This window comes from Nilaparvata lugens, chromosome 1 (assembly GCF_014356525.2).
Source record: "Nilaparvata lugens isolate BPH chromosome 1, ASM1435652v1, whole genome shotgun sequence".
Taxonomy (NCBI): Eukaryota; Metazoa; Arthropoda; class Insecta; order Hemiptera; family Delphacidae; genus Nilaparvata; species Nilaparvata lugens.
The window spans coordinates 54897021-54910138 of NC_052504.1; the positions used below are offsets into that span (position 1 = coordinate 54897021).

At 38.4% G+C, this 13118-nt stretch overlaps 1 protein-coding gene across 11 annotated transcripts in view; it reads left to right on the top strand.

Moving 5' to 3' along the window:
• LOC111057561 (potassium voltage-gated channel subfamily H member 6) overlaps positions 1-13118 on the top strand; it is a 288140-nt gene that overhangs the window by 269066 nt on the left and 5956 nt on the right. For all 11 annotated transcript variants that reach the window (XM_039436886.1, XM_039436872.1, XM_039436881.1 and 8 more), the window contains one exon: positions 2802-2946. In XM_039436886.1, the coding sequence (XP_039292820.1) occupies positions 2802-2946 (145 nt within the window). The remainder of the gene's footprint in view (positions 1-2801; positions 2947-13118) is intronic.

The following is a 13118-nucleotide window of genomic DNA, read 5'->3' on the forward strand; positions in this document are numbered from 1 at the left end:
CCATTTTAGAATGTCTCGGCAAACCATGCAGATAAAAGATTCCATACTATTATCATCAGAATCTTTCACTGAAATTTTGTAAACATGGTTAATATAGCATTATTCTATTCAGGTCACCTACTGGTAACAGACCAAGTGGGTCGCGGTGTAGATTGTGGATTCTCGTTAAATAATTAAGAATATATAGGCCTATATTTTTTGGTCAATAAAGAGACCACTGCACTCAGTCTTCATTGAATTAAAATAATACCCTTTTTGATATTTACTTACTTGATACTTCTGTGGTCTTCACCAGCAGCCAGGACTGCGGGAATCGTCATTTCGTCTTCCCTTTGTAGGGGTAATTTATTCCTTATGGTCTGTAGGTGTGCTCGTCTACAAACTCGTCCAGGCTATAGTATGGTCTATTGCTTAGGTAGTGCTTTATTTTACTGACGAAGGCTTTCCTGTCTTGGATACTTTTTAGGCTAGATGGCAGCTGGTTGTAGAGGTGAGGCCCGGTGTACATAGGTGACCTACTGTACTTCTGGAGTCTGTGCTGTGGGAGGTCTATGTTCTGTCTGTTTCTAGTGTTGTAACTGTGTCGGTCAGATCTGAGCACTTGGGTTGACTTCCTCATTTGGATAATAGATTCTAGGATGAACAATGATATAACTGTGAGGATTTTGTTCTGACGAAAAGGGCTCTGCAGTGCCCATGAATCGTTTTCCTGATTCCAATACCGTTCAAAAGTTACAGCTAATTGAAAAAAATGATCATTTTCATTTTCTAATTTTTTCTGCGATTCTACTGTTATTCAAGAGTCTCTAAAACGAGTAAGATACATGATAGAAATTTGGAATTGGTCTCAAATGGAAGAGAATTACATGCTCTATAAGCTACGTTGCCTTAAACTCATATTGCATGACTGTTTATTATCGAAAAACTGTCGAGACTGTGAAAATGAGGAAAATATCGCAAATTTCTTAATCTTTTGAATCAAACGTATCTTACCTCACGATCATATTTTTACAAAATTCATTCACCTCACATGAAAGAGGAGGATTCTGTTCTTCAAATCAAGACCAAGTACCATTTTTTAACATTTCGGGTTACCGAGATACACAGTTTTGAATATAGAAATTGGACATTTTTCTGTGTATTTAAATAGGGGCTAAAATACACTAAAAGTGGATTTTTTATTTTTTTATCAAATTTATGATACATAAATCAATTTTATCAATTATGATACATGATTTTGAACCGCCTTGACGAGCTGAGAAGAATGAGCTGTAGTACGAGGAGATCTGATCATTCTGTCAAAAGTTATAAGTGTTTAAAGTTTTGATCCTTGACGTATCCTTATGACTTACCCCCACTAGGAAATACTGAAATTGAATGTTTCTAACGGGTGATTCTCATAGAAATAACCCGCGTGAGATGATTTCAGCCGAAATATGTATTTTTTGTTAGGAAGGCCTTGAAAAGGTATTATAATGAAAACTTTGTATTTTGGCTGTAGGACATGATTTTCTATTTTTGGGTATATTCCCCCTCCCCCCACTACTAAATTCGATAATTCCTAAGGTATCCTGTTTCTAATGGATTGTTCTTTCACGTGATGTGTGGTATTTTATCTATACTAGAAAAATATCCATGTTGTATAGGGTAGAAGTGGTAGGTTTGCATAATTTTGAAAACCTCTTAAAAGATACCCCTTTTTGAAAATTCGTAGCTCCGGAACCAAAAATTTTAGAATCCTGCGCGACCACTCAATTTACTTGAAATTTTATTCTCTTTAATTTTGTCAAGTATGATTTTTCTTAAAAAACTCAAGGTTCACGCGATAAAATGGGAAAATTGAAAAAAGTCCGAAATTTTGGGGGTTTTGGCGGTGAAGCCGCCCTCTGGCGTGTCAGCAAATTTCAGATTGGAATTCAGCGCCCCAAAATACATGTAGAACCGTCGAGAAAAATTCTTTTGGGGCTGTTTCCTGAAAAACGACCATTTGACTGGACTATATTAATTAATTAATAATATTAATTATATTATAATTAATGTAGATGTGTGACTATGCAAAACGTCTGTGCCAGGAGCGTATATAAGAAGGGGGCCCAGGGGGCCTGTCCCGAAATAATGAATATGAAGAAAAATCAGTACATTAATTACAGAAAAAAGTACAATAATCTGAATTTTTGACGGCCTGACGGTAAAGTAAAAAGAGCATTCAGCGCAAATTACCCTCTGAATATGAGCAGTGAAACTGATATTAAGTATCATGGGGTGTTACTATATTACAGAATTTAATTTGGATTTTCATTTAATAATAATTATTAATTCATTAGCATTTGAAAAATTGCAATATCTTATTAATCTCCATCCATAAAAATCAGATGTAGCCAATAGCAAGCCAGCAAACATGTTGGCCAACTTCAGAAAAGTACAGCTACAAGAGTTGACCATATTCAGATTTGACCGACGGAGTTTTGATCAATCCCGAGGTTGGTGGAACAGTTGTATGTTTGAACGAGTGATCAAATTTTGATCATGGTCTAATTGACCATGGCTGGGCTATATTTGATCAAGGTTGGTGAAACCGGGCATAAGCTATAATTATTTTTATTATCATTAGAATCTTTGGAAATTTGGATTTGATTTGAATTTGGATTTGTTCTATTGTAAATTAGAATAATGTGTTACTGAAGGTAATGTAGAACAAAGAAACATGATTAATTGAATCTTTGAAAGTTTTGACTCATGTTTCAAAACTTATCAATATTATAATAATGAAATGTCTATCTGTTGCGAATGACATGTTTTAGTGAGAGTAGCGAGGGGTGGATGAGAGGTGAGGTGAGCAACCGCCGCAGACAGGTGTTCGCCAATCGGTGTGCGGCCAGCGATGAGGCAGACATGCTCGAGTTCCCCCCGGCCCCCCTTCCCAGGCTAGACTCATTGCAAGAAATGGCAAGTATCAAAATTCTACAATGAAATAGTAAAATTTAGTCTGTTCCCAATAATTCTATGATTATGTGTTTTTATCATCGATGGATGAAATAAATAAAATAAAATAGGTGATACTTATTCCAATACTTATTCCATTGGATAGGTTTGTGCCGCCATGATCCACGTACGAGTCTGTTTAATTTTGAAAAGGAATCAAATGAATTAGAACTTTCTTAGAAAGCTGAAATAGTATATTTCGCTCCTAGAGAGCCAGAAACACATTTTTGCCCGTGGTGCGAACGCTATTTTTTGCAATACAAAAAATGAAATAATATATGAGAATAATTGTTTATTGGGCACTTCCGAAAGCAAAACTGAAGGTCATAGCTCTATCAAATCTGAGGTAATCTGAATATCAGGAAATTGTCCAAGTATTTTTATTTTTATTCTGATTTGTCTAAATAACCTAAAATATTATGTTCAATTATGTTTTAATGTGGGAGGTTGAGTTTATACTTTTTTATTCTTTCAAAAGACAATAAGATGATATTATTATAAATGTTTTGATTCTTGAATAATAAACACAAATAATGAAAAGTTTTTTGATCAGCTGTTTTAGCACACTTGAAATTTGGCCAATCTGAATGTCAACGTCAACAATGCTTGTTGTTGGCGACTGCGGAAGTTTAGGTTAGAAGTCCTTTCCTACTCTGAAAATCGAATTTGAATAGTTTATAATATATCTTATCTGTATTCCATTCATCCAAATAAAATTATAGTATCTTATTGCAGAATACTTTATTCAATTCTAGAAGCATAAACTGATTCCGTTTTATAAACTATTTGTAAAAATGTTCAGCTTCAAGGATATTGCCCAAGTAGTTCCAAAATTATCCACCAGGTTTCGTGATAAACTCAGTACTATGAGGTTAGAGGTTAGTTTCTATTATACTCTGAAAATTTAATTTGAATAGTTTATAATATCTTATTTGTATTTCATTCATCCAAATAAAATGATAGTATCTAATTGCAAATACTGTAATTCTAGAAACATAAACTGATTCCGTTTCATAAACTATTTTCTAAACACGTTCACATCAAATCAGAATCAGCTGACTTCAAGGCTATTTTACAGCCCTAGGGCCGTAAAACTTTTACCGGCCTGGTCAGAAAACAATCACTTTCGGCCTCCATGTATGACTTATACAAACCAGCTCATTACATCCAAGTGGGGCGAAAAAAATTAACCGTCACGTCAAGGTGGAATGAGTGATGTTTCAAACTCAGACGCGTTTTACTGACTTCTTTTATTACAGTCACTTTCACCATCATTAGAGTCTTATGAACCATGATTGAACCAAAACATTGTTTGTCCAACAACCAAACACTCTAGACAAGAATCTTACTGAAAAGTTTTTAGACAAAAATGTTGTGATAAGCCAAGTCTTCATCCAGTTTTGTTTGAAACTAAGTGTTTTAAATTGGATTGTTTGGGAAGAGATGTTGTGGTATTTCTCTATAATAAAATAAATAAGACACTGAAATTCAGTGTGTTATTCTTAAAACAAATGTCTTATCAAAAAACATTCCTTGGGGATCAGACGTTCGAACGCTAGCGATTCCACGTAGAGATATGAACTTTTCTGTGAAAATTTCGCCACCAGAGATCGCGTAAGTTGATTCTTCAGCCAACTTCTGTTCCCCTCATAGGAGAATAAGGCCCGCCGCAAAGTAGACCCACGCTAATCCACGCCACTCCAACCCACGCCGTGGGAAGTTTTGTAAGAGCATTGCTAGCAATGGCGCGCCGCATACTGCGCCCAGCCCAGAACATTCCACCAAGTAGATATCCACGCGTGAATCGGTTTGAGATTCGTTCACAGGTATCGTGAACGTCAACTACTCTGCTCGCTTTGTCCAGTTATTTTGGTTCTAGCCTTTCTAAAGGCAATCAGCTGCTTTGTTCATCGATCCGTCTAGTTCAGAGATGGATACGGAGGAGGCGCATGCTCACAACTGATCAACTATTTATAGTCTGTATGGAATAACATGACATTTCAATAGTCTTGAACGAATACAGACACTACTCAGCAGATAGTTTTTAATAATATAAAATACAATATAAAATATTTCTCAACTTATTTTATACAAACTATACTCTGCCGGCTTTTGGACAGGGTTTTTTCGGCTATACTCGGCTTTTGTCGAGGCTTTTCGGCTATAATCGGCTTTTGTCGTGGTTTTTCGGCTATACTCGGCTTTTGTCGAGGTAGCGTGGAACGTGGACCGTGGGTTAAACAAAGCCATAGCGCATTCGTGCGACGTCACCACAGGTAGTGCTCCTACACCAATAAAACACTAGCTGATATAGATCAGCTGAAATCAACTAATTTTTATTGGTGTAGGAGCCCTACCTGTGCTGACGTCACACGAATGCGCTACGGCTTTGTTTACGGAGGTAGTGGACAGACCCAGCCCAGCGTGTAGGTTCGCTTGACATTGATCGTGGATAAGCGTGGGTCGTGGATTGCGTGGGTGTACTTTTCGGCGTGCCTTTAAACAGCTGGAGGCAGAAAATTGGCTTTCCGAAACGGGGCGTAGTCGTAGTCCACACAAAATAAAACAGCCCGCTATTGGCAGAACTGTAGTCAGGTATTTGGCGCTACAATTCGAATGCTCTGGCTGGACCATACCCCGCCTCTGAAAAACTATTTTTCAGCCAAGTTACAAAACTGAAAAAACAAAGGAAGGGAAAAATCCAGACATGACAAAAAGAACAAAACACCAACACCAAAAAACAACACAAAAGAAAAAATGCAACAATCACCACAACTATTGAGTTGGGAGTGGATATAATTTCATTATTACTAGGTCGAACACGGAAACAACGATTACACTTAAAACACAAATACGAATAATAGAGCGAGCAGACAGTATCCAGAATTTCTGTCTGATCAAGGACAACAATAACGAAGGTCCAGCATGACAGTTCTTCTTGTGATGATAATCAATCAACATCGATACGAAAGCGTCGGATTTTGGTAAGATCATCTGATGACAAGTCTCAAATTCCAGTCCAGCATGAGACAAACGACCGCCGACGCGAATCACACCTTTATCAATGAATGGAGACAGGCGACGTAGGCGCATAGAACAATCTTCTCCCTTCTCCAATTGCACAAATTCAGATGAAAAATGTATCTTCTGTACCACTTTACATAGATACCTCTCAGCAACATCGAAATCTGATTCTTCTGATTGGGGTAAGATTCGTAAGAATTTGAGAACAAGAATTACAATTCTCAAAAGACGACCATAATCCGAACAACGACCAATCAATGAATATACTGCATTGCTGTTACAATCAGGAGATTTTGTGACTGTCAACACTGACGGTTTTTTCGCCTCCGGTGGATCCACGATCTCTTCCATTTGAGTTCGGACGGGCCAATCGCATTCGTCCTCTGCTATCCATGATGGACCTGAGAGCCACAACGGAAAGTTCACAAGCTCAACTGGTGATAAACCTCTAGACAAACAGTCAGCGGGATTTTCAATTCCGGCAACATGCATCCACTCCTGTATACAAGAATCCTGTATTTTTGCGACGCGATTACCAACAAAAGTTTGCCATTTCGCGGATGGAGCATTAATCCAACACAAGGTGACTGTAGAATCAGAGAGTGCGACAATACGAGACACATGACAACGTTCACTAATAATAGTGACTACTGAATTCATGAGTTCTGCCAACAAGAGTGCCGCACACAACTCCAAACGAGGTATTGAAACAACTTTAGATGGTGCTACCTTGGACTTTGAACACAATAATACAACTCTTGGCTCCTCGCTCTCCTTCTGCGACTTCACATAGATAACTGCACCATAACCAGACAATGATGCGTCACAAAAACCAATCAAACTGATGTGAGAATCCTGAAACAAACCAACGTGACGTGGAACAGCAAATTTCAACAATAGAGGCAACTCTTTTGACAATTCTCCCAAAGAGTGCAGATAGACTCAGGCGGCTTCTCGTCCCAATCCACTCCTAATTTCCACAGTTTCTGGACAAGACATTTGAGAAATAATGTAAACGGTGACAAGAGACCAAGTGGATCATAGATACGAGCCATCACTGACAGAATAGAACGCTTAGTAGCGACGACCTCACCACTCTTGACTGAAAACTGAAACAGATCAGTACTAGGTTGCCAATTCAATCCCAAGATAGCCAAGGAGTTGTCTGCTTCGAAATCCTTGTACGAAAACGATTTCTCTTCCTCCGAGAATTTCTCCAACATTGATGGTGAATTTGAAGTCCACTTTGTGAGCGAGAAACCTCCTCCCTCAAACAGCTGCTTGGACTGACGATACAGCTCCGCGGCCTCTGACTCTGTGGCGACAGATGTGACTAAGTCGTCCATGAACATGTCTCTTGGTATTCTCGCCTTGGCTGCTGGAAAACGATTTCCATCCTCCTCTACAAGCTGGTGGACGGTGCGAAGCGCCAAATATGGAGAGCTTGAAACACCAAAAACAACACAATTGAGCTGATAAATTTCGATCGGATCCTCCGGCGAAAATCTCCACAATACACGCTGATAACGACGGCAGGAATCCTCCACTAATATCTGTCGATACATTTGTTTAATGTCGGCAGTTAGTGCGATTGGGAACAAACGAAAATTAACTAACAAAACAAAAATGTCAGTCTGCAATTTGGGACCAGCATGAAGAACCTGGTTCAATGACAAACCCGATGATGTTCTGGAACCAGCATCAAATACAATTCGGATGGGCGTGGTAGTGCTGCTTGCTTTCACGATGGCGTGATGCGGTATGTAGTAACCACCTCGGTCTGTCTGATCTGCTACAAACGACATGTGACCCTGACGTAGGTAATCGATCAATATTTCATGATATGAAATACGAGTATTGCTGTCAAGCTCTAGTCGTCTCTCCAAAGTCAGCAGTCTGCGTTCGGCGACAGCATACGAATCTCCCAAGCTGCTGGGCGGCTCCGCAAATGACAAGGCAACAACAAAACGACCAGAATTCACACGATGTACAGACTTCCGAAAATTTACCTCACACTCCAACTCTTCCGGTTTCAGTTGACAGCTTGGTGCAGGGCACGATTCCAACTCCCAAAAACGTTCCACAAAACTATCCAACGATGGACTACTAACGAATGGACTACAGATGGCTGTAAAACAATTCGACACATTCGTTGTTGAAGTGAGAATCGGCGCTCTCCCCATCAGAATGTGACCAAAGACACTATTAACAGTCATCAATTCGTGCGATTCACCTATACTAGGACTCCCACGTAGCAAGTGAGGAACTAACTCCGCACCAATGATGCCATCTATTCTACTAGGAAGGTAGAATTTGTCGTCAGCCAGTGTGAGATTTTCAAGATGATGAAGTTTGGATCTGTCGATTTCACAAGAAGGCAACTTGTCGATGACTTTATCTACCACTGTGGCATCCATCGAAAACTTGACGGTAGGATCCAACTTCGACTGAATCGACACACAAGTACGACCTCGAACTTCACTAGTACCACCACCGAATCCACGAACAACGGTTTTCATGGGCTGGAATGGTAGTCTCAAACGCCGACACAATTTGGCTGTAACAAAATGACACTGACTCCCGGTGTCAATCAAGAAACGAACATCACAAAGCTGATCATTACAATCTCGAACATGTGCAGTGACGGTCGACAACACAACGGTCGAATTTTCTACATCGTTGGATGTAGAACAACTAATAGGTGATGTGCCACCTGCCTTGGAGTTCGACGAGGACGCAACACCTTCATTGGAACTTGATCTGGAAAAGTGCAATAACGAATGATGAGATTCTCGACATTGAGCACACTGAGTTTTACTACAACAATCTCTACTCAAATGATCCACATCAAGACAACGAAAACAACAAAACTTTCCTTTAAGCAAACAATAACGATCCCAAGGAGACATTTTCAAGAAACTTACACAATCTACTAACCGATGACCCGGTTTTGAGCACTTCAGACAATTGGGCTTTTTACTAGATGCATCGTTAGATGAATCATTAGATTGAACCACAAACACCTTTGATTTATTATCCTTTTTGTGCCTCATATTAAACGATTCAGTCTGTTTCTCATCAGAAGGAAGAGTCTTAATTTGCTTTTCAATGAATTTGACATAATCGGCATAAGTTGGCATAGCCTTGTCACGGACGGCCGATTCAAAATTTCTACGAGAACTTGGATCCAGCAATCTCAAGCCATGATAGAGGAATATCGAGTCTGACAAATCAGTGAGTCGCAATCTCTTCACTGCATTGATTGAACTGCAAAACCCATCCAAAATCGCAATACAACCTGCCTTTGATTCTGATTTTATTGGACGAAATTCAAAAATTTGTTTGAAATAGGCATCGACTTGCGCCCGTGGATCGTTATAGCGAGTCAATAATGCCTGCCAAATTATTTTATAATTATTAGCCAATGGTGGCAAATGTTTGCTGCTTGTCCAGTAAGTCTACTTACAAGATATTGGACCTTCTGCTGATCATTCAAACTCTTGTTGTCATGTACCAATGCCTTAAATAGTTCATAAAACACCAACCATTGAGTCTGGTTCCCATCAAATTTTGGAAGGTCGATTTTAGGCAGTACCAACTCGGACACGACCGGCTGTGCACTAACTGCTGAAGCTGCTGAAGATTGAGCAATAGCATCAGTCGCCTCTCTCTGTTTGAGAGTGTTAGCCGCTACTTCAATATACTGAAACAGATCTACATGTGAGTCGTTGAATGCTACAACATAGTCTTTATTCAACTCAAGTTCCAACTCATTAACCACTAATTCTGTCTTTTCATAATCCGAAATGGTCTGAGACACCGAGGATACAAGATTAAAAATTGCTCAGCAACTTTGGATCAGAGACATTTTTAGACAGTTCATAAATTCTTTGCAATCTCGCATACAATTGTTCCAGTTTAGCGCGATGCACCCTGATTTGTTTCTGTAATTTTTCCTCCATCTTGAACTCATACACAAAACAATTCAGCCCCGACAATACAAAAACAGACAAAAAAAAACAAGAATGAGTTCAAAACTAAATGGAAGGAAGAATCACGACTAGTAAGTTATCAAAGTTAAACTTTGTTTATCAATTCACAAGATAAGTTACTGCTGAAGACAAAACTATATGATTAGATAATGTTCTTCCAACAACTCACAAACAAACGATAACTTGTTGAATTGAACAAACAAAATCATGCTGTGATTAACCTTCACTAACATGTATAACAAAATGGACAATACAAAATCCAACAAACAAATTCCCGAAAAAGAGCACAATGAGCCTAGTTTCAGGAAAATTACAATTTTAACTGAAATAAATTTAATTTCAGACAAATACAAATTGACAAGAAACCTTGCTCTTAGAACAAGGCTACAACAAACTAAGTTGAGCATAGATCAGACCATTCTCAACATGCCAACATTGGACAAATACGAAACTGCTTAAATCCAATGTGTGTGAATTAATCAATAAATTACAAATTTAAATTCATCACGGTTCGGAGGATCAGAAATGTTCTGAACAAAGCTCAGGCTAGAGCTACCAGTGGACTGTAATTTATTATTCAAATTATCAAATACAAACAAGGAGCAAAATTTAATCTTCAATTTGAGCCAGGTTATTGGTACAGTTAAACTCTGCATTAATGAACAATAAAAAAGAGCAAAAACTCACCAGATTTAATCCAATCTTGTCTACTTGCCCTTCGAAGCCTTTACTTTATTAGGTGTTTTGGTCAGATTCAAGGTGGGAAGAAATCTGGGAAAAGAAAGGTTTGCTTCCAGGCTGCCTTTTCGCGTTGATTCTGTGTTCAACTTGCAGGTCAATGTTCGAACAAAGCTCAAACTGATTCTTTATAAATTCAAATCCAATTCAAATTAATTCAATTCAACACTATTTACGCTGTTATATTCATAATTCACACACACGACACTTAAACAATCATTTACAAGAAATTTCCGATCGAAATTACATTACAAAATACAAATTCGGTCTTGCAACAAGACAACGGGCTGACAAGACAAACCAAAAATGGACGAAACAAGAACAACTGACCGACTAACGAAACAAAAACTGAAAGTTAGGATGACAAGGCAAACAGCTGGACGATCGACACTGGTGCCAACAAGCCTGCTATTGGCAGAACTGTAGTCAGGGATTTGGCGCTACAATTCGAATGCTCTGGCCGGACCATAGTCTGTATGGAATAACATGACATTTCAATAGTCTTGAACGAATACAGACACTACTCAGCAGATAGTTTTTAATAATATAAAATTCAATATAAAATATTTCTCAACTTATTTTATACAAACTATACTCTGTCGGCTTTTGGACAGGGTTTTTCGGCTATACTCGGCTTTTGGGCTATAATCGGCTTTTGTCGTGGTTTTTCGGCTATACTCGGCTTTTGTCGAGGTAGCGTGGAACGTGGACCGTGGGTTAAACAAAGCCATAGCGCATTCGTGCGTCGTCACCACAGGTAGTGCTCCTACACCAATAAAACACTAGCTGATATAGATCAGCTGAAATCAACTAATTTTTATTGGTGTAGGAGCCCTACCTGTGCTGACGTCACACGAATGCGCTACGGCTTTGTTTACGGAGGTAGTGGACAGACCCAGCCCAGCGTGTAGGTTCGCTTGACATTGATCGTGGATAAGCGTGGGTCGTGGATTGCGTGGGTGTACTTTTCGGCGTGCCTTTAAACAGCTGGAGGCAGAAAATTGGCTTTCCGAAACGGGGCGTAGTCGTAGTCCACACAAAATAAAATTGAGATAAAATTGTGTAAAGTTTCAGCCATTTTGAATTATCTAGGAATGTTTCATTTTGTCAAGGAAAAATGTTTCCAGTTATAGAGAAAGTTATTGAGAAAATAAAGATTATCATAAAAACTACGACTACGCCCCGTTTCGGAAAGCCGATTTTCTGACTCCAGCTGTTTAAAAGTCTAGAACTTGGCTAAATCTCGAGCTCGGAAACCGGCCCTTAGGCCCGCCGCAAAGTAGACCTACGCTAATCCACGAAAAGCAACCCACGCATTGGGACGATATGTAAACCATTGCTATAGAATTATTCATAATCAATCAGCTGACAAGTGGATTATTAATTGCATTTATTATTATCAATATCGGGGGACCGAGCTTTTCTCTGGAGTGTAAAAGCATAGAAAATTTGTAACGAAAGATTGAATTTATAGTTTATATTTATTTATTCATTTTCTCAGTCGTACAATTATTTTCACAGTTAATGAGGAGACACAACAGGCTTATGCACAGAACTGTCTCTTTTTAAATTTATACTACAGTCCAAATCAAAATCTAGGTTAAGCTACTATCACTCATCAAAATAACAATTTATTCACACTTCAAAAAACAAACACATCATCAATTACAAATAGATATACTATGAATTCGATTTACTATGTTTGCTACAATATTAATTTGTTAATATACTATGTACTATTCTACACTAACAGCATCTAGTTACTATTTTGGACTTTCTAAAGTAAACATGTTTTCTAAAAAAATATAAATAAACGAAAATAAGTTTCTCTTGCTATAATTATTTTTCTTTTCGTGATATCAGCTGGATGATCCCACACACATGCACTCGTTCACTCTCTTCCATCACGGTATCGACAGATGATAAAATTTCCAGCTGGCTTTCCAAGGTCGTATTTATCCTTTTAATGTCCTTCAGCGAGTTATCCAAGGGTTGAGACCTAGAGCAATCGAATGTTCATATCATAAACCTACTTTGTTCCAAATTTCGTGAGAATCGTTAGAGCCGTTTTCGAGATTCGTTGAACATAAATATATACCCATATAACCACATAACCAGATATCCAGATAACCATATACAGAAATTGCTCGTTTAATATAATAGGATTACACAGATGTATGGAGAATCCTAGCAATGGTTTACAAAACATCCCACGGCTTGGGTTGCTTTTCGTGGATTAGCTTGGGTCTACTTTGCGGCGGGCCTAAGTGTCTTTGTTTTAAGTCAAATCAATTTTTTCACGTAAGAATTTATAGAACAATAAATAAATAGAACACATGTTTTGAAAAAATTACGAGAAATAATTTAACGTAATTAATCATA